The sequence below is a fragment of the Mobula birostris genome, chromosome 2, assembly GCF_030028105.1.
Source record: "Mobula birostris isolate sMobBir1 chromosome 2, sMobBir1.hap1, whole genome shotgun sequence".
Lineage (NCBI taxonomy): Eukaryota > Metazoa > Chordata > Chondrichthyes > Myliobatiformes > Myliobatidae > Mobula > Mobula birostris.
Genome location: NC_092371.1, coordinates 32,696,589 through 32,718,065, shown reverse-complemented (window position 1 = coordinate 32,718,065; position 21,477 = coordinate 32,696,589). Strand labels below are relative to the sequence as shown.

The window sequence follows — 21,477 nt, the reverse complement described above, 5'->3', positions numbered from 1 at the left end:
CAAAACTCACACTCACTCCTTGCTCGTACTTTATTTTATGTGTGCACAAGGAGAACAGCATGGTCCCTGTCACCCACACTGTTCTGGAACCGGAACAGAGAAAATGCCATTTTTATACAGAATTCACTAGCAGTTGTGGATATTGGCCATTTGGTAAATTGTGTGTGTTTGAATTCCTTACTTGTCGGATCAATTCACCACTCACAATACAGGTGCTAAACATCAATCAAAACTACAAGCTAGCAACCTTTGCAGTTAGTAAAGCAATTGTCCCCTAGTCGGTGCGTGTTTCACATCCTTTCCTTATATGCTTTCTCTTCCCCAGCAAGTGAAAATGGCTCCGGGAATCTGCTCTGCTCAGGAAACTATGCTGTTCAAGTTCTTTCTTACCTGCAACACACACAAAATGCTGGAGCAACTCAGTAGGCCAGGCAGCATCTGGGAAAAGAGTACAGTCAACGTTTTGGGCTGAAACCTTTCGGTAGGACTGGAGAAAAAAGGCTGAGAGGACGGGAAAGAGAACTAAAAGATGATCACAGAGCGGGAGCAGTGAGAGAGGGTTTCACTGAGCTCCTGTCAAAGGGACTACTTAAGCTTCTTCAGGGTAGGCAGCCCCGGAAGAGACTTGCCTGGGCAGTCTGCAGTCTATCTTTGCATAGGCATCATGTTAACCCTTCCTTACCACAGCTTCCACACAAGGCAGATCCGTGCCCCAATAAAGATCCACTGCATTCATTCTAGGAATGCGAGTTTTGTGCTATAAGGGGAGATTAAGCACATTGCGGCTGTACTTGCAAGTTTAGAACAACGAGTGCTGGCCTTATTGAATCATACCACATGTTCCCTGTGGTTTGGCAGGGAAAGTGAAAGGATAGTGATTTTCCTGGCTATGGTGCAGTAAAGTTGGCACTGACTACCAACAGTGACATTTTTCAGGCATCTCACAAAACTACTGGATATTCTAGCCAATATCCTTCTTCTGAACTGCAATCATTGCAGTCTGCAGCCCATAATTTTCCGCTAAGGGATATAGTTTAGAACCATCTAACTAGCCGTTTGGCGATCTCCTGGAAGATTCAGCACACTGGACTCTCGAGAATGCAGTACGGCCGGGGTGGACACTGTGTCGAGGCCTAGCAGCAGAGCAACCCATGCTCAGCTCCATTACTCCACACTGATTAAAGCATTGAACAAGATTTAAATCATCAAGGCTGAAAGCAGAAAGTGAACAGGTGTTCAGCGCCGCCTGCCTGTGTTTGACCGGTCTCCCATTCCTCTCGCTACTACCATCAGACAAATGGTCACATGTCACCAGGTGTGGGAGCAGTTGTTGCTCCTGGACCAGCTTCACTCACCTCTGTGCTGAACTGGCCCCGCAACTGTAGACTCACTTTCGAGGCTGTTTATGCGATTTGTTTATTTTTTTTTCACTATTTGCGTGATTTGTCCTCTTTTGCACATTGAATGTGTAGCACACTTTGCTGTGTGTGGTTTTTCATAAATTCTATTGCGTTTATTTGTTTTGTGAGTGCCTGCAGGAAGATGAATCTCCAAATTGTATATGGTATACACGTTTTGAAAATAACTTTGAACTTTGAAGTGGTGCTCTGCTAAATGGGATCAATCAAGTTCTTATTAAATAGCAGTGATCGCTCTAAGGGGTTAACGACTTCCCTCACTTTAATTTGTGATGGTCTTCCATTCCAGCAGATGGCAGTGCTGCCAACAAGTTTCCAACGAAGCCAGAGACTTGGTTTTGAATTTCAGAGTTTCTCGTTCTGATTTTAACACGATCTTCCTCACATTTAAATTTCTGTTGCTATTTCTTTGTTTATATTTTGTGATTTTATTTCTATATTGATTATTTATTAATTCTGATCGTTAAACAAATTGTGTCTGATTGTGTCTGTGTCTGATTCAAGAAATGATCTTCCAAGCTTACTACCACTCTGCTAAAGGCTTGATTTTATAACTGACCTTAACGTTATTCTAGCTTATATCGTGTGGTTAACTTGCAAGCTGAGTCAGTGGTAAAGAAGGCAAATGCAATGTTAGCATTCATTTTGAGAGGACTAGAAGATAAAAGCAGGTATGTAATGCTGAGGTTTTATAAGGCACTGGTCAATCTGCAATTGGAATATTGTCAGCAGTTTCGGACCTCTTATCAAAGAAAATATGTGCAGGTGTTGGAGAGGGTCCAGAGGAAGCTCACAAGGATGACTCCAGGAATGGAAGGATTAAGAGTTATTGATGGATCTGGGCTTGTACTCGATGGAGTTTAGAAGAATAAGGGAGGGATCTCGTTGAAATCAATCGCATACTGAAAGGTCTGGATAGAGTGGGTATGGGTGGGTATGGGCCTCATAACAGAGGGATGTCCATTCAGGACGGAGGTGAGGAGGGGTTTCTTTAGCCAGTGGGTAGTAAATCTGTGGAATTCATGGCCACAGACAGCTGTGGAGGTCAAGTCATTGAGTATATTTAAAGCAGATGTTGATAGGTTCTGGATTAGCATTAAAGGTTACGGGGAGAAGGTAGGAGAATGGGATTGAGAAGGATAATAAATCAACCCTGATGGAATGGCAGAGTAGACTCGATGGGCCAAATGGCTTAATTCTGCTCCTATGTCTTGTGGTCTTACTGCCATATTTATTACCACTGCCTGCATATTCTGTGGGCTAGTTAACGACCATACAAATTGTGTTAAAGATAAAATAATACAATCAAATCCAAAGAATTTTAAAAATTCAAAGAGTATGCTCTTCATGTTTTGAGCAGTGTGGTAAAGTTTGGCATTTTTTATAAAAAAAAAATTAACAAAAGAGTGGAATGCAATATCTTCTGACGGAATCCTAAATGGTGAGCTTTCATCCTTTTCCAGATAAATTCTGCTGATGACAAAGGGGTACTTACTGGCAAATGGAACGAGCCATATACTGGAGGGGTGTACCCTTGGTCATGGAATGGAAGTGTTGCAATCCTCCATCAGTGGTATGAGGGAGGCTGCCAGCAGCCAGTTCGCTATGGACAGTGTTGGGTGTTTGCAGCTGTGGCCTGCACAGGTGAGGATTTTACTCTGAAATTGAATTTTTTGAATCTAGAGTGTGACTAGTGAGAAGCATAACAGATAATTACAGAGCCTTCTACAAGCACAGAGTATGTAAAAGATGAACAGGGGTAAATAAGATCCCATTACAGACAGAGATAGGGAGATTTATAATGTGGAATAAGGAAATCGAAGACGAAGGTTGTGTGGCACAGATTCACAGTAGAACTGCTTGCCAATGGGTCCAGTGGAATGGGTTCTGTCTGTGTGAGGAGATTTCCCATTCTCCTAGAAACTGTATGGGTCTCCGCCTGGTGCTCCATTCCTCCTCCCCCCCCACTCCCCCACCACATTCCTGAAGCAAGTGGGATGGTGAGTAATTGGTCACTGTGTACAGTATGTTGTGTAGATGGGTGGTAGAAACTGAGAGGGGCCAATAGGGTTGTGGGGAGAATAGAAGAGGATTGGTATATGGTATCTGTGGGTCCTGAAGTGTCCTGCTGAAGGGTCTTGGCCCGAAACGTCAACTGTACTCTTTTCCATAAACGCAGCCTGGTCTGCAGAGATCTTCCAGCATTTTGTGTGTGTTACATGCCAAATGTCTTTTGCCTCCTGAGGTGCTGCTGAGGTTTCTTGGCTCTGGACCAGGAGGGACTTTTGGTAATGTTCACTCCTAGACACATGAAACTCTCAAACCCCTTTCTCTCAGCACCATTGACGTAAACAGGAGCATTGCACCAGCCCTCTTCCTGAGGTCAATGAGCAAGTCTTTTGCTTAGTTGACATTGAGGGCAATGTTGTTGTCATGACACCATTCACTAGGCTCTCCATCTCCTTCCCCTATTCCATCTCATCATGATTTGAGATACAACCCACTATGGTAGTTTGGTCATCTTGGCAAAATGGAAAGTGCTAGAACTTGTAATAAAGAATCCAATGTCAAGACACATGGAACACATTTACTGATTCAGGGCAGCATGGTCTGAAGATATTTAGACTGACTGGATTTCCTCCAGGTGCTCAAATTAATTTCCAAGTCAAAGCAATGTATCGGTTAGTAAATTAATTTGCTTGTAATGTGTAATTAAGAGGCAGAATCTAATGAGAGAGTTGTTGAGAATGTTCAGAGAGTAAAATATAGGATTAATGTAGGATTAGTATAAATGACAATATGATGAAATATGAAATTACCTTTTACATGAATATTTGGAAAGCATTTGAAAAAGTTCCACATAAGGTTGGTTAGGGCAATGGACTTTTAACCAAAGCTTATTTTCCTGTTGTGCCACAACACTGACTGCCAGTGTTGAGAAGAATTTCTAGATCTGAATTTCTCAACTATGTCTGTTGCAACTGACTAAACCAAGCCTTTGAGCTGGGAAATATAAAAGTCTTTATTCACACAGCAGACCTTCAGCAGAAAGCCCAAGAGAATCTCATTCTACCAGCACAAAGTTTTATACTTCGTAAACACAAGAATCACAATAAACATTTAGCTACAACATCAATAATTATAATCACCTACTTTCACATTTTGAAAACACAGATAACTTTGCAGAATTACAAATTTACAATGGTAGCACAATCCAACTCCTTTGAATATTTAATTACTAATAGGTGGTGCAAGAGCTTCTAAAATGCGTACCAGACACCCAAAAATAAATTACAATGCTGAGGGATAGCTCCCTGAATACACACCCACGCTCTCGTTTCTCTACCGCCATCAGGAATAAGCTACAGGAGCCTCAGGAATAATTATTACCTGGCAACCATCAGGCTCTTGAACCTGAGTTAACCTCACTTAACTTCACTTGTTCCATAATTGAATGGTTACCACATACTATGGACTCACTTTCACGGACTCTTTATCTCATGTTCTCGATATTTATTGCTTAATTATTTATTATTATTACTTATTTTCTTTCTTTCTTTTTGTATTGCAGTTTGTTGTCCTTTGCAAATTGATTTTTTGTCCATTATACTGGTATATTCTTTCATTGGTTCTATTGTGTTTCTTGTATTTACTGTGAATGCCTGCAAGAAAATGAATCTTGGGGTTGTATATGGTGAAATATATGAACTTTGATAATAAATTTACTTTGAACTTTGACATTGAACCAGCCAGAATGTTAAGTGACAATACTGACCTGTACTGAGGTGTATTAAGTGGGAGCAATACACTTTTAGCAACATGCTTGTACAGGAGATAGAACATAGAATAGTACAGCACAGTACAGGCCCTTCGGCCCACATTGTTATGCCAACCCTTAAACCCTATCTCTCATATAACTCCCCACCTTAAATTCCTCCATATACCTGTCTAGCAGTCTCTTAAATTTCACTAGTGTATCTGCCTCCATCACTGACTCAGGCAGTGCATTCCACACACCAACCACTCTCTGAGTAAAAAACCTTCCTCTAATATTCCCCTTGAACTTCCCACCCCCTTACCTTAAAGCCATGTCCTCTTGTATTGAGCAGTGGTGCCCTGGGGAAGAGGTGCTGGCTGTCCACTCTATCTATTCCTCTTAATATCTTGTTTACCTCTATCTCATGTCTCCTCTCAGCCCCACTTAAGATGGCCACTTAGTGCCTTCCCTGATCTCATTCTGAAGTTTTCAATAGTTACCAACTGATGTGAATGTTTAGGTTCATGTTTCCCTACATAATTTCACTGAGACAAAACTAGAATGTCCCATACCCAGTGATTGGTTTCACTAGTCATTAAGTATCATCAGAAATTCAATTGTGCAATAGTTTTATTTCTTGAAGACTGGCTGTCATTGCAAATAATATCTGCTACTTTCATATAATTTCATAACTCCTCAATAATCCTCAGAAAGTCTATGGAGTTATTCTGATCCCGTGACAATGAATTATCCCCAAAACAACACTATTGTTTTTTTAAATTTATTGAGATACAGCACAGAATAGACCCTTTCGGCCCTTTGAGCCGTGCTGTCCACCTACTTAACCCCAGCCTAATTAGGAGACAATTTACAATGACCAGTTAACCTCCTAGCTAGTACATCTTTGGAACGTGGGAGGAAACCAGGGCACCCAGAGGAAACCCACGTGGTCACAGGGAGAATATCCACGCAGCAGTAGGAAATCAACTGGGCTGCTGGTATTGTAAAGTGTTGTGCTAACGACTACGCTACAAAATTTAAAAATAAGGTTTTGATTGCAAGATGCAGCACAGCAACGTGCTAATCTGACAACTGAGCCCATGCTGTCCAATTACACTGATGTAACCAATTAACCTACTAATCCATACATCCCTAGAATGGGAGAGGAAACACACACAGTTATGTTTAAACAGAGAGGGAAAGCAAATAGATAGTGCAGAGGGGCAGTTCCACTCCCTATCAAGTAAACCACTTTGGATGCTTTTGTGGAGATGGAGAGCAATGTACCAGCGGAAAGCCAGAGTGACAAAGTCTCTGGTACTGAGTACACCTCTGTGGCTCAGAAGGGAAGGGGGGAAAAGAGGAGAGCAGTGTGATAGGGGATTCTATTGTTAGTGGAACAGATAGGAGACTTTGTGGATGTGAAAGACTCCTGGATGGTAAGTTGTCTCCAGGTGCCAGGGTCAAGGAAGTCTTCGATCAGTTCTACAGTATTCTTACGGGAGAGGTGAGCGGCAAGAGGTCGTAGTACGTATTATTACAATGACGTAGGTAGGGAAAGGGATGAAATCCTGAAGAGCAAATACAGGGAGCCAGAAGCTCTTCCAGTCAAGATGGTACCGAGCTGTGATGTCTATTGGCGTTGAGGCTCAGATTTAGTTCTTTTTATCAGGATGTTTTTAGGGACAGCATGGGAATCAGAAGTCAGGTTAGGGCTTAGAGACAGAGATGAAGGAGAGTTAGAGCTCAGGGACAGTAAATAAAAATTTCAAAGCTGGAGCAGGTGTTCAGGTCAAGGAAGTCTGAGCTGCGGTGTTCTTTGGTATCATTGCTCAGACTTGGCAACTCAGCTGTTTGTTTTAGGTTCGTAGGGATGGTTTTGGGGACAGTGTGGCGAGTTAGGGGTCAGGTTATCATTTCGGGTCAGAGATGTGGGAGAAGGAAGAGTCAGGGGCAGGAGCTGGTGCTTGGAATCCAAACTGGAGCACTCTGCTCTGGTTCAGTGATCCCTGAGGTTAGATTGGCAGGTGCTGAGGAGACTAGAGAGGGACAGAGGTAAAAGAGGTGCAGGAGTGACATTGCTAACACAAGATAGTGTCACAGCTACAGAAAGGGACATCACTGTAGCAGGATCATTGACCTAGTCAGTGTTGGGGAAAGTCTGAAACAGGAAAAGAGCAATCAGTCCATTGGGAGTATCCTACAGACCCTGAGGAGCAGATCGAGAAATGGGTTTTGGAAAGATCTAAAAATAACAGGCTTGTTGTTATGAGTGATTTCAATCTCCCTGATTTTGATTGGCACCTCAGCGCAAAAGGTTTAGACAGGGCAGAATTTGTTAGATACATCCAGGAAGGATTCCTGACATAATAGTTAGACAGAGCTTCTGGGGAGAAGCATTTTGGATCCAGCAGAAGGCAACGAGCCTAGTCAGGTGACAGATCTCTTGATAGGTAACCATTTCAGAGACAGCGACCTTATTTCCTTGACTTCTACCATACACCTGGACAGTGATAGGAGCAGACTGTGCGGGGAAGGTATTTAATTGGGGGAAGGCTATTAGGCAGGAACTTGAAATAGTAAATTTGAAACAGATGTCCTCAGGGAAATGCAAAACGGAGATATGAAGGCTGCTTCGGGAACACCTGCACAGGTTTCTCAATAGCTTTGTCCATCGAGGCAGGGTAGGTGAAGAAACAATGGTTGATAAGATGTGGGGCACATCTAGTCAAGAGGAAGAAAGAAGTATTTTTAAAGTTTAGAAAGTAAGGATCAGAAAAGGCTCTTCTGAGTTACAAGATAGCCAGGAACGAACTTAAGAATGGATTTAGGAGAGGTAGAAAGAGACATGAGAATGTCTTGTCAAGTAGGATAAAGGAAAACCACAAGATGTACATGGTGAACATAATGACTAGGATCGATCAGGGATAGAAGAGGAAACGTGACTGAAGTCAGGGGAGGTCCTTAATGGGCACTTTATTTCAGTATTCACCAGTGTTAGGGATATCATTGATGAATGTGAGGATGGTGTAAAACAGGCTGATATGTTAGAACTTGTTGATATTAAGAAAGGATCTCCTAGAAATTTTGTTAAACATTATTAGGATAGATAAGGCCCCAAGGCTAGCAGGATATATCCCGACTACCATGGGAAGGGAGGGAAGAGACTGGTGCACCTTTAGCAATGATCTTTGCATTCTCACTGGCCACAAGGGCAGTACCAGAAGATCTGAGGATAGCAAGCGTTACTCCTCTTTATCAAGAAAGTTAACAGGGATAAACCTGGGAATTATAGACCAGTGAGTCTTACGTCAGTGGTGGGCAAATTATTGGAGAGGATTATTAGAAAGAGGATTTACGAGCATTTGTAGAAACAGTATGATTAGGGATAATCATCATGCCTTTATGAGGGGCAGGTCATGCCTTACGACTCTAACTGAATTCTTTGAGGAAGTGAGAAACGAATTGATGAATGTGGAGCAAGGGATGTGATGTAGATAGATTTTATTAAGGCATTTTACAAGATTTCCCATAGTAGGCTCATTCAGAAAGTCAAGATGCATGGGTTCCAGGGAAACTTGGCTGCATGGATTCAGAATTGGCTTGACCACGAAAGGCGGAGTGTGGCAGTAGTGGAGCATATTCTGCTGGAGATTGCTGACCAGTGGTGATCTGCAGGGGTCTATCCTTGGACCATTGCTCTTTATGATTTTCGCAATTAGTTGGATGAGGAAGTGGAAAGGTGGGTTAGTAAGTTTGCAGATGACGTGAAGGTTGGTGTTGTAGGTGGTGTAGAAGAATGTCATAGGTTACAGTGGGACATTGATAGGATGCAGGGCTGGGCAGAGAAATGGCAGATGGATTTCAATCCAGAGAAGTGCAACATGATTCACGTAGGAAGATTAAACTTGAAGGCAGAATACAGGGTTAATGGCAGAACTCTTAACAGTGTGGAGGAACAGAGGGATCTTGGGGTTCATGCCCAAAGACCCTTCAAAGTTGCAGTGCAATTTGATAGGGTGGTTCGTTATCTAAGGGACTGATTTCAAGGACTACAAAGTAACGTTGCTCTATCAGACTCTGGTTAGATCATACTTCAGTTCTGGTCGCTTCATTACAGGATGGATGTGGATGGATTAGAGAGGGTGCAGAGGAGATTTACCAGGATTCTGTCTGGATTCGAGGGCATGTCCAGTGGGGTAGGCTGAGTGATGTGAGGATAGGTTGAGTGAGCTGGGGCTTTTCACTTTGGAGCAAAGGAGGATGAGAGATAAATTCATAGAGATGTACAAGATGACAATAGTCACAGATAGAGTGGATAGCCAGGGTGGAAATGGCTAATACAAGGATGCGTGATTTTACAGTGTTTGGAGGAAAGGATGGGAGGATGTCAGAGGTAAGCTTTTCACACAGAGAGTAGTAAGTGCCGGGAAGGTGCTGCCAGGCACTTAGGTGAAAGGAAAATGGGCGGCTATATGGGAGGGCAAGGCTGGATTAAATTTAGAGTGGTTAGCACAACATTGTGTGAAGGACCTGTACTGTGCTGTTCTATGTTCTATGTGGTAATATAATGTACTACCTTCTATTTTGTTCATTTCCATTTATGGATACCTTGAGTGCATTGAATTAACTGTAATCAACTCTCGGATAAAATTGTGAGAGCCAAGTTCTCAATAACCTTTTCTCCACCCTACTACCTCTTTCACTAATCAACTTCTCAGCTCTTTACTTCATCCTTCCCCCTCCCAGTTTCCCCTACCGCCTTGTGTTTCTCTCTCCCCTCCCCACCCCCACTTCTTAAGTCTACTCCTCATCTTTTTTTCTCCAGTCCTGCTGAAGGGTCTCAGCCTGAAACATCGACTGTACTTTTTTTTCCACAGATGCTGCCTGGCCTGCTGAGTTCCTGCAGCGTTTTGTGTGTGAGAGGTTTTTTTTGGATGCTGCTTCTGCAACGATTTTGAATTATATTCCTTTTACATTTTTTCAGTTTTGAGGTGCCTAGGAATTCCTTCTCGTGTGGTCACAAACTATAACTCTGCTCATGACACAAACTGCAACTTACTAATTGAGGAAGAAATTGATCACTATGGAAGAATGCTTGGTGAACATATATGGTGAGTGATACTAGTGTTAATTAAAGGTTAATGAGGAGTAATTGCATTTATCATCACTTCCAACTAAAAGTAATAACTAAAGTTTCTGAATAAGGAGGCAGGTTAAGTTTGTATTGTTAAATGAGAAAACATATATGTTTTAAGTTTATGGGTACTTATCCCTCAGAAATTAAGTTCCTGTGTTTGCAGGACCCAAGACCAGCATCCATCAATAGAGACACAAACTTGTTATAATGGCTAACCTTTAACTCGTTAGACAAAGATGTGAGAATTTTAGCTTCCTTTATTATTACCCTCCCTTTGACCATGTGCAGCGTGTTTGGGTCCTGTTTAAGTCCAATTTCGGGCCCATTTAACCCATTTCTATCTGCTTAAATGTGCATCTGCTCTACACACTGCCGAAGCGAGAGGTTAAAGATCTCAGTCAGCACACAAACCAATTGGTCAGCACCTGCCCTTAGTACATGGCCAGCTACCCCAGCCGGTCTGGATGCTTTCCATGGATTCACCCTCCTGAAGGCAGCCTGCCCATCAGCATCAGAGGATGCGATCATAGGATCATCAGGGGACGTGGGGGTTCATGGTGGTTTCTCCATGTTCTGACAACCATACGAGCGTAGAAGGCATTGAGGTGATCCGGAAGTGAAGCCCTGCTATCTCCCGTGTCGCTTGATTAACATTGTAGGAGGTGATAGCATGTAAGCCCTGCCACAGCTGTTGAGCATCCCTCACTGATTCAAGTTTGGTCCAGAGTTTCCACTTTGCCCTTGAGATGGTTTTCCAGAGATCATACCTGCAGCCCCTGTAGTTTTCTTGGTCTCCGGACCTGGTCTTCAGCAGATGTTCAACCTCATGGTTCATGCAGGGCTTCTGATTGGGGAAGATGCTGAATGATTTAGTGGGGACGCACTCATGTACAGCTGTTTTAATGAAGTCCGTTACAAGCATGGTGTACTCATTCAGATCTCTAGACGAGTGCTTGAACACAACCCAGTCCACTGACTCAAAGCAATCCCATAATTGCTCCTCCACCTCACGTGACCACTTCTTAGTTGTCCTAATCTCTGGAGCCTGGCTTTTTAGACTCTGCTTGTATGAGGTAGGAGGGGGACAGGCAAGTGATCCAGTTTACCAAAATGTGGTCTTGGCAAGGAATGGCAGGCATTCCTTATCTTAGTATAGCAATAGTCTTGTATGTTGGGACCTCTAGTGCTGCAGGTTATATGATGATGGTAATTGGACAGGGTTTTCTTCAAACAAGTCTGGTTGAATTTCTGCTGGGATGGGCTGTTACTTGTTTGGAGGCGGCATCATGCAGCATCACGAGTGTTAAGTATAGTCGATCATTGGTGGTATATACACTGCAGTTAAGATTACACAGGAGAGATAGAATGGGCTGCATTTGACCATTAGGTATTCCAAGCCAGGGGAACACAAGTACAACAGAACCACCACATCGAGGCACCAACGAGAATTAACCACAAAATGCACACATCCTCCCTTTGCCTAACCCGAGACCACAGTTCTTGGTATAATTTACTTTGATTTATATCTGTCATATTTGTAACGTACTATGTTGCTGCAAAAAAAAAGCTTATTTTATGGTATTTACACTCTGGGTATATACCCAGTGGCCGCTTATTATGTACATCCTGTACACCATTGTTGTAATGCTTGGTTATTGGAGTTACTGTGACCTTCCTGTCAGTTTGAACCAGTCTGACCATTCTCCTCTAACCTCTCTCATCAACAAGTCCCTTTTGCCCAAATAACTGCGGCTCACTGGTTGTTTCTAATTGTTTTCCACACCATTCTCTGTAAACTTTAGAATGTGTTAGGTGCGGAAATCCCAGGAGATCAGCAGTTTCTGAGACATTCAGACCACCCCACTGGACACCAACAACCATTCCATGGTCAAAGCCACCAAGATCATATTTCTTCCATTTCTCCCCCATTCCCACGTTTGGTCTGAACAACAACTGAACCTCTTGACCAAGTCTACATGCTTTTATGCATTGAGTTGCTGAAAAATGATTGGCTAGATAAATATTTGCATTAATGAGCAGGCGTACAGGTGTACTTAATAAAATGAGCCACTCAGTGTAAATGCCCAAAGCAATTAACATGAATTTGAAATGTGGCTATACTTGGGGCAGTTCCAATTTGCACAAGGACTTTGGCCAAGAGCTAACTCAGCTTACAGAACTTGCACCGTAGACAGTGTGTCCTAGTTTGATTGTATATATATTAATTTTATGATCCCCATAAATTCACAAAGTTTGGCCTGCCTTGGGCACCACACTAATGGGCCATTCCTCTTTAACCTCTCTCATTAACAAGGCATTTTCACCCACAGAACTGCTGCTCACTGGATGTTCTTTTTTTTTGTTTTTCACACCATTCTCTGAAAACTCTAGACGCTGTTGTGCATAAAAATCCCAGGAGATCACAATTTCTGAGATACTCAAACCACTCTGTCTGGCACCAAAAAACATTCCAAGATCAAATTCACATTTATTTCCCATTCTGATGTCTGGTCTGAACAACAACTGAACCTATTGACCACGTCAGCATGATGTTATGCATTGAGTTTCTGCCAATGATTGGCTGATTAGGTATCTCCATTAACGAGCTGGTTAATTAGGGGTACCTAATAAAGTAGCCATTGACTGCATATGCTTCTTAAGTGTTGTGAGAGTCTCTTCCTCCACCACTCTGTCAGGGAGTGTGCTTCAATTTATGATCACTCCTTGGGTGGAAATATTCTTCGATGGGGAAGAATCAGTGAGTGGGTGGGGAAGTCAGTAAAATGCAGGATGTCCAAGAATGTTGATAAGTATTATACTTGCCAAATAGGTAACTCAGTCCTGTCTATGGTACATACACCCATATGGGGTTGCATGACAAAAAGTGCCCAGTCATTGTTTTTCTAAATGAGGTAGACAGCCTGGAAATTACTGATTGCATGCTTTCTCTCTGATTTTCAAATCCATTGCTCTGTAAAATACATTGTTAGAGATTTAACTTTCCCAAGAAATTATTCTAACTGTCCCCTGTGTCATTATGTCTTCCCCATTGAATATTTCATTGTTCTAAGTTCTGATGAATGAATTCTCAACTGATGCATTAAAATATCTCAAAATTATCATAAATATGCCATTGGAAATGTGTATAAATGGATTGGGATAAAGACTGAAACATTTCACTTTCTAAAAAAAGATGTTAATTTAACCACTCAAACTAAGATTGTGGCTGAGGGTTACCAACAGATGAACCAAGCACTTACCTGTATTTAAAATTTGCTGGTGAACACAACAGGCCAGGCAGCATCTATAGGAAGAGGTACAGTCGACGTTTCAGGCCGAGACCCTTTGTCAGGACTCAAAGTGTCTCGGCCCGAAATGTCGACTGTACCTCTTCCTATAGATGCTGCCTGGTCTGCTGCATTCACCAGCGATTTTTATGTGTGGTGCTTGAAATTCCAGCATCTGCAGATTTCCTTGTGTTTTGCAATTACAAAGTTCACAGGTTAATTTCTTCCTATGATGCAGGAACTTCCACGTCTGGGTGGAGAGTTGGATGGCACGAAATGACCTAAAGCCAGGTTATGATGGATGGCAGGCTCTGGACCCAACTCCACAGGAGAAGAGTGAAGGTAATGACTGAAATAAGATAATGGCTCATTGCATGGGCTATAAATACTGTATGCCAGTCAAAAGAGAACTATTAGAAAGTAATTCAGTTGCAGCACCTTATATCAAAATTATAGTTATTTTCAAGTATATTGCATCTTTTTTTTTCAAATCCTGACTTAATTACTGCTATATTGTGAGAAACTTTTATGCAATTTTATAAATGTATGTAATTTTTCAACAGCTACATTTGTCAGTCTGGGCTTCGGTAAGAGACTTGTTGAATTCAAGATGATTTTGCAATTGACTGGTTTCTCTTTCTCAATCGTTTCTCTGTTTGTTCTAGGAATTTACTGCTGTGGGCCTGCTCCAGTCAATGCAATCAAAGATGGGGCAGTGGAGGTGAAGTACGATGTCCCCTTTGTTTTCGCGGAGGTCAATGGAGATGTGGTAACATGGCAGAGATGCAGGGATGGCAGACGAGTAAAGAGATCTGTCGAAAGTCAACGTGTGGGAAAATATATCAGCACCAAGGGTTGCGGCAGTAATGATCGTGAAGACATCACAATCAATTACAAGCATCCTGAGGGTATGCAAAAGAAGCATTTGTAAGAAAATGTACTTCTTAAAATTTCTTATTACGTCATTACCTCGCATACAGCGTAAAAGTCATGGTTTATAGCAGTGGTAGAAAAATGGCAACATATTTCACGATGGATTGCATAGCAAATTGAAAGGTAGTGTGTTGTTTTAAATTAAGTGTATGGATTACAAAACAATTCATAGTTTCAAAATTAGCATGTTAGAAAAATTAATAAATAACTTATTATCTGTCTTCTTTTATTCTTTAATCAATGTTTTTTCCAATATACTTAGGTGCTCAAAAAGAAAGAGCAATATTTGCTGAAGCTCAACTCAGAAATCAGCTGGAACCTGTACAAGAAGAGAAATTTGATGTGCATATGAAAATTGACAATTCAGTAAACTATGGATCCGATATTGATGCTTTTGTGAACATCTCCAATCGCAGTTTCGAGAGCAGGGTTTGCCACCTTCACTTTAATGCTCAAATTCTGAAATACACCGGACAACCTGTGAAACAAGTTATGGCTCTGAGTGTGAATGATGTTGTTGTTAAAAGCAATGGAGGTAATGATATTACTTTAATATTGCATTATATGTATGTTCAGTTACTATTTTAGCAAATAATCTGTTTTAAGATTTAGATGTTTATGTTCTGATACCAGAAAGACATTGAAGATATCAGACTTAAAACCACAGTAATGCAAAAGTTTTCAAACACAGAACATGAAACTGTACAGCACAGATTCAAGATTCAAAGTACATTTATTATCAAAGAATGTATAAATTATACAACCTTGAGATTTGTCTGCTTACAAGCAGCCACAAAGCAAGAAACCCAAAAGAACCTAATTTTAAAAAAATTAAAGACTAACCGCCAATGCGCAGAGAAAGAGAAAAGAACGCAGATCATGCAGACTAAAGAAGCAAGCACAGCATAAACCAAATTGAGTCCTTACATCCGAAATCCCAGAGCAGGCCCAAAGCCTCGGTCTCAGTTCATCATATTAGCTGGTCAGATCACCGGGAAGCTCACAGGCATGAAGCACAGTAGCTGGGGCAACCTTCCTGCCTTGGTGTCATGGAGAGAGGAGTGAATATATTGGGAGCGCGAGAAAATCGGCCCAACACTCTCCTCTAGTCCCAACACTCTGCCTTTCCAGTTTATCAGGGTCGCCATTTAAATTACAAAGTACAGGCGCTTTGACCCATGATGTTGTGCCAACCATATAACCTACTCCAAGATCAATCTAACCCTCCCTCTCACCAAGCGCTCCATTTTACTCTCATCCATGAGAGACTCATAAGTATCCCTAATGCATCTGCCTCAACTGCCACCACTGGCTGTGTGTTCTATACATTTACCACTCACTGTATTTAAAAAAACTATTCTGATATCTTCCCTATAGTTTCCTCCAATCACCTTAAAAGTATGCCTTCTCATAATAGCCATTGCCAGCCTGGGAAAAGACTCTGGCTGTCCACTGTACCTATGCCTGTTACCACATCTATCAAATCACCTCCTGTTCTCCACGTCCGTGTAGAACACTTTAGGATTTTCATTAATCCTCCTCACCAAGGCCTGATGTTTGCTCTGAACAACAGCTGAAACTCTCGAACATGCCTGCATGCTTTCACGCATTGCAATCTGCCACATGATTGGCTGGATTGGTTGTGTCGACCTTGGATGTGGTGTCCTAGCTGTATGTGCAATATAAAGAGCAAGCTGTGGCCCACGCAGCAGGCTCCCCCTCTCTACAAAGCTAATGAATCCAAAGGAACGCCAGTGTCGCAGTAGTTGCCAATCAGCATTGAACTCAGTGTAGGACAGCCTTAGGGACTCCAGCTCCAGCTTTTCATTCAGGGTTTGCTCTCAAAGCTTTCCCCATGAGTGGGTATAGCCTCAAGGCAGCGGAGGTGTGTGATCAGAGTTTTCCTTCTCTTGGATGAGCTGCCAACCACGGCTGATGAGCCCCATCTGCCAGGAGCGACTGGTTTTAAGATACCAGTAAACCCATTTTCTCCTGTCAGTAGCAACAGTTCCACAGGGCTTAGCAGCTAAGCTACACGTGAAGGCCAGGAGCTGGACTTGGTTGTCAGAAGCTATTTGAGATGTTGGGAGCATTTAGTAGGTAGAGGGAGCTCATCCCCACCACCCCCTCCACTCCCTCCACCCCTCTCGGTTATGACAACAAGGAAACTTAAGGCTGAATAGATATTTGCATTAATGAACAGGTGCACAGGTTACCTAATAAAGCAGCCACAGAATGTATATATGTATGAAATGAATATTTTAGATCAAGTGATAAGTTACTTTCATGTCTCCTGTTTAATAATTGTTCTTTCAGTTACGACGGTACCTATCAAAGTGCCTTTCAGAAAGTTTGGGAATTACCTGGAAAACCACCAACTGATCAAGCTGATTGCCCTGGCAGCTGATGCAAGAACAAATGACAATGCGTTGGCAGTAGAAGATGTTACCGTGGTCAAACCTTCTGTCATCATTAATGTAATAATCTTCAACTAACTACAAACTACAGACACTCAAATGAGTCAAATTAATATGGAAATACTTCGCCATTGTTGTGCTGAACCAATTAGTGATCAAATGGCTAACTAAACTCATCTCTTCTGCCAACACAATATCCATATCCCTCCATTTTTTCACATTCATGTGCATGTCTAAAACTCTCCTAAAACTCTCTAATGTATCTGCATCGCATCCTTCCACTCTCTGACCTGGTGCTCTGCTTCCCATCCCCCTAGTGAACTCATTTAACCGCTCTTGAGTAGCACTAGTGAACCTCCTGACCAAGATATTTGTTCTGCTCCAAGTTAGGTGCAGTCTGTCCCTCTCATACATGCCATCCCTGCAGCAGAAGAGATTCCAATGATTCAAGAACCTGAAACTCTGCCCCCTGCACCGGTTCCTCAGTCACTCATCCATCTGTACTGCCATCCTATTCATGACCTGACTAGCACATGGCACCGGGAGGGGAGTAATTCAGAGATTAGGACCTTGGAGGCCTGTTCAGCCTCCTTCCTAACTCCCTATACTCTCTGTGCAGGACCTCTTCTCCCTTTCTACCAATCTCATTAGTGCCAAATGCACTCAGCCCCTAGATGTTCACCCTCCACCTTGAGAATATTCTGCAGCTGCTCTGAAACATCCTGGACCCTAGCACCTGGGAGTCAACACGCCATCCTGACATCTCTTTCTTGGCTACAGATTCTCCTATCCATCTCATTAACCGGTGCTGTTACATTCCCTCTATTCAAAGAAAGAACATTTTTTCAACCATAACTTCCCAAGAGCATAAGACAACATCTGAATTGTCAAGGAGCTAAATTGGACTGGTTTCATTAATGAATATGGAAAAATGATTAGGATTTTATAAGACAGCTCCAGGCACTGAACAAAACAAAGTGCAGATGCTTTTTATGGTGGAATCCAAGGAATTCCTTCTTCATCCCTCGTTCTCTGTTTGGGAGAACTACAGCGGGGAAGCTAATGGAACTGCTACTTCACAGCTCCAGTGACTCTGGACCTCTTCTGATCTGAATTGTCTGTGAGGAGTTTTTCCTAAAGCCTGCATGCGTTTCCCTCTGTTTTCCTCGGATTGCTAGGTTAATTGGTCACAATAAATTGCCCCTAATGGATAGAAGTGTGGTAATATTGGGGGAGGAGAGAAATGGGAATGTGGGCTAATACAAGATTAGTGTAAAAATGGGTGTTTATTGTTCAAGTCGGACTATTCTCAGACTGCATCTCCATCTAACTCTGTGAATTTATAGGCCCTGTTAATACTTCATCTTCTTTGATGTCCTCCCATCTCCATCTTGCAAAGTCAATGCTATGGTTGGAGTTCATCAACATTTCTGTAATCCATTGTATCCACAGTACAGAGGATTGGTCTGTACAGCTTCAGCAGAGCCCTGTTGGCCTGCCTTACCCATGTCCACTTCCCATGACTGATGCTCATTAATTCTGTCTGGCATTTTCCTCTCCTTCACAGCTGGCCTGCTTTGAGCTGGCACTCTCCCTCAACACAGCTTTTTAGCTGAGAGTCATCCAGCACTGTTGCTCATTCATCCCAATGCACCACCTTCAGACGCTGTCTTCAATCACAGAACTTTTCTCCCAATACTCTTAACTTCTCTTGCTTTGTTCTTTCCTCGATCTCTTCCCTTCTACTCAAACTCAAAACCATCACCAATTAGATTGCTTCGGCCTAATAAACTGACAATGCAAAGGCCTTCATTTTCATTGGAACTCCTGCCTATACTATGCAGTAGCTAAAATTACTTCAAGCTTACAGAACATCCTGGATAAGAGCAATCCTGAGGGAAGGAAAACCCCAAACCTATTTCTTGTCTCTACTGACGTGAATTCTCTGTTGAAATTGCTGATGCCAGCTCAAGATGTATATGGAAGGAAAGCGAGTAGGAACTCCAGGTCTTCAAATGAATAAGATAACGTTCCCCAGTATTGACGGCTAGCAACTGTCTTCTTATTCTTTTAAAATCATTAAGGTGAGAAATTGTCTCACTTTAAATCAGCAAATATTACATTAGGGCCACAGGCATATCAAGTAAATGAATTTGATTGATTCAACAGCCTGGAATTAGGAATAATTATAGTACCTAACAAATTTGTTTCTTCAGATACTGGGGGATGCCATTCTGAGGCGTGAGCTGACTGCAGAAATCATTTTTCACAATCCACTGTCTGAGCCACTCTTTGATTGCGTCTTCACGATCGAAGGAATAGGACTGATTGATGGCATGAGAAAAATCAGGTAAGGAGAAGGAGCAGCAGCTCCTGAACACAGGATAGAGCAAATAAATGACTAACTTTGAACACAAAAATCTCTCTGACATTCCTTTGAATTATGTAGCATGTTACTGGAATCTTCTCTAAGGCCTGTACAAAGCAGAAAGGAGCTTTGCTTGCATGAAATAATTCAGCTTGTTCTGACATACAGCAGACCCAGAGGACAATGAAGGCTGACACCCAGTTGTAACCCTGTGGAGCACCAGTCTTATCGCATGTGACTAGACGCCGCACTCTTTGGGAAAATCAAATTACATAGTACTACACTAGGTGCTAATAGGCCATCAGAAGGTACCAGGTATCGGAAGGAGGCAGTGAATAGAAACCACACACTTCTGGAAATAATGTTTGTTTATAAGAACAAACTACATACAATGTATTTACATGAGCAAGAACAATTCAGAATTCCAACATGCTGTTTAGGTTCCAAATCTTAGCTAACAAACCAAAACAAATTCCTTTTTAATTAGAATCAGTGAGATTCCTTTATTACTCTAATCTCCCTAACTAATTAGATCTAGAGTTATTCCCTAATTAAAAGTTTACAGACTAAACTTTCCTTTTTACTTATCCCTAGTTAGTTAAAAAACCAAATATAATTCCTATTCTCAAGTATTATAGTAAACTTCAGTTTCAGTTTAAATTCAAATTCAAAAATTATATATACACAGTTTAACTCCTTTCATGACAATTCTTCAAGATTATAACTTTTAAACAAAGTAAATCTCATTCAGTAACTTGTCAAAGTCTTTACAAAAATAATCAGTTCTTGCAGAAAATCAAATTCTGATTCTTCAAGTGAAGATAAACTTATACAGTACATCCAACCGTATTAAATCCTCTGCGTCATTACACATTTCTTTCCCGTGCAGGTTCGTCACCTTGGGTGGCTTGCCATCTTGTTTCTCGGTTCGTTGGATGAAATAGTTGATCATCCACGGAAAGGCAGTTCACAAACTTGTACCAAAACTTGACCAAATTCCTTGGTATGATTTTACAGAACTAATTCCCAACTACACAGTAGGGATCTTGGACACTCATCTCTGCTGATATTGTCTCTTTATAGCTGCTGCATGTTATAGCCGTAGCTTCAATAAATTTTTTATCACTATTGTCTCTCCTCCAGGGTCTCACCCTGAGGTTTTCAACAGACTGATTTTAATTACTTTTAAAAGCCCTGAAATTATTCTGTGAGTGTTTCTTTTAACTAGCTATCTTGCCTTTGCATTTCCAGGGTGCCAGAGATAAAGGTGAACCAATCAACTAGAAATGTATGTCAATTCATCCCCAGTAAAGCAGGACTACGGAAGTTAATGGTGGATTTTGACTGCAACAGAATTAAGGATGTGAAAGGATTCAAGAATATCACTGTCCCATTTTTTTAAGTTAAACTGATTAATGGATACGTAACTCCTATGTTTATTAACAATAGTTGCATTGTAATCTGTTTCAAACAAATTTAATCAAAATGTTCTAAACTCTGTTGTGAACTTGTGTTATATATTTGTTCAGTGATTATGCGTTAGGATAGCCATCGTTGGTGTGAAATGGGTCCCCACTGTATTCAATTTCTGTGAAAAATGTCCAACTACCAGAAGGCGATTATATCTTGTCCGCTGAAAAATATGTATTTTGCTATTTGAGTTGGTCAGTTCCCAATGCTTCTTTTGGAATTCTATGCTAAATTGGAGAAAAACAAATCACAGTATTCTATTCTGGGACTAGGGCAACTTGGCTAACACTCAGGCACGATAAAGAGCAACTTAGTATGTATTCCTGTTTTGTGCTTAATGAAGAGCAATAGAAATAAGTGAAACAAGAGTATTTTTAATGTCTTTGCAGCAATATGGTGGGCTAAGCATTGCCCAGTTTTCCATCTGTTAATCAAATATCTCCTACAAAAATAACTACAGTTTCTTGAGACCAATAACTTTGCAAAGCCTATGATACATGAGCAGCATCAGGGCACGGTATTTACATCTGCTATTTGCCATAATTATTGTACAGCTGGGGGCCCAATTTTCAGCAAACCTTAAGCCTCTGGAATGTTTTGATTTTGTCATGTTTTTGGATCTCACTTCTCAGACTTGAGTTGCGCAATCAAATAAATGATTCTGAAGCACTTGACACCATTGGTTTC

At 41.6% G+C, this 21,477-nt stretch overlaps 1 protein-coding gene across 1 annotated transcript in view; it reads left to right on the top strand.

The window, feature by feature from the left end:
* Nucleotides 1-20,732, top strand: part of LOC140208167 (protein-glutamine gamma-glutamyltransferase 2-like) — a 49,484-nt gene extending 28,752 nt beyond the window's left edge. Inside the window, exons 6-13 of the mRNA XM_072276651.1 lie at nucleotides 2,882-3,062; nucleotides 10,163-10,289; nucleotides 13,841-13,944; nucleotides 14,268-14,510; nucleotides 14,798-15,070; nucleotides 16,852-17,012; nucleotides 19,169-19,302; nucleotides 20,572-20,732. Of these exons, the coding sequence (XP_072132752.1) occupies nucleotides 2,882-3,062; nucleotides 10,163-10,289; nucleotides 13,841-13,944; nucleotides 14,268-14,510; nucleotides 14,798-15,070; nucleotides 16,852-17,012; nucleotides 19,169-19,302; nucleotides 20,572-20,722 (1,374 nt within the window). The 3' untranslated portion in view covers nucleotides 20,723-20,732. The remainder of the gene's footprint in view (nucleotides 1-2,881; nucleotides 3,063-10,162; nucleotides 10,290-13,840; nucleotides 13,945-14,267; nucleotides 14,511-14,797; nucleotides 15,071-16,851; nucleotides 17,013-19,168; nucleotides 19,303-20,571) is intronic.
* Nucleotides 20,733-21,477: the final 745 nt, after the last annotated feature.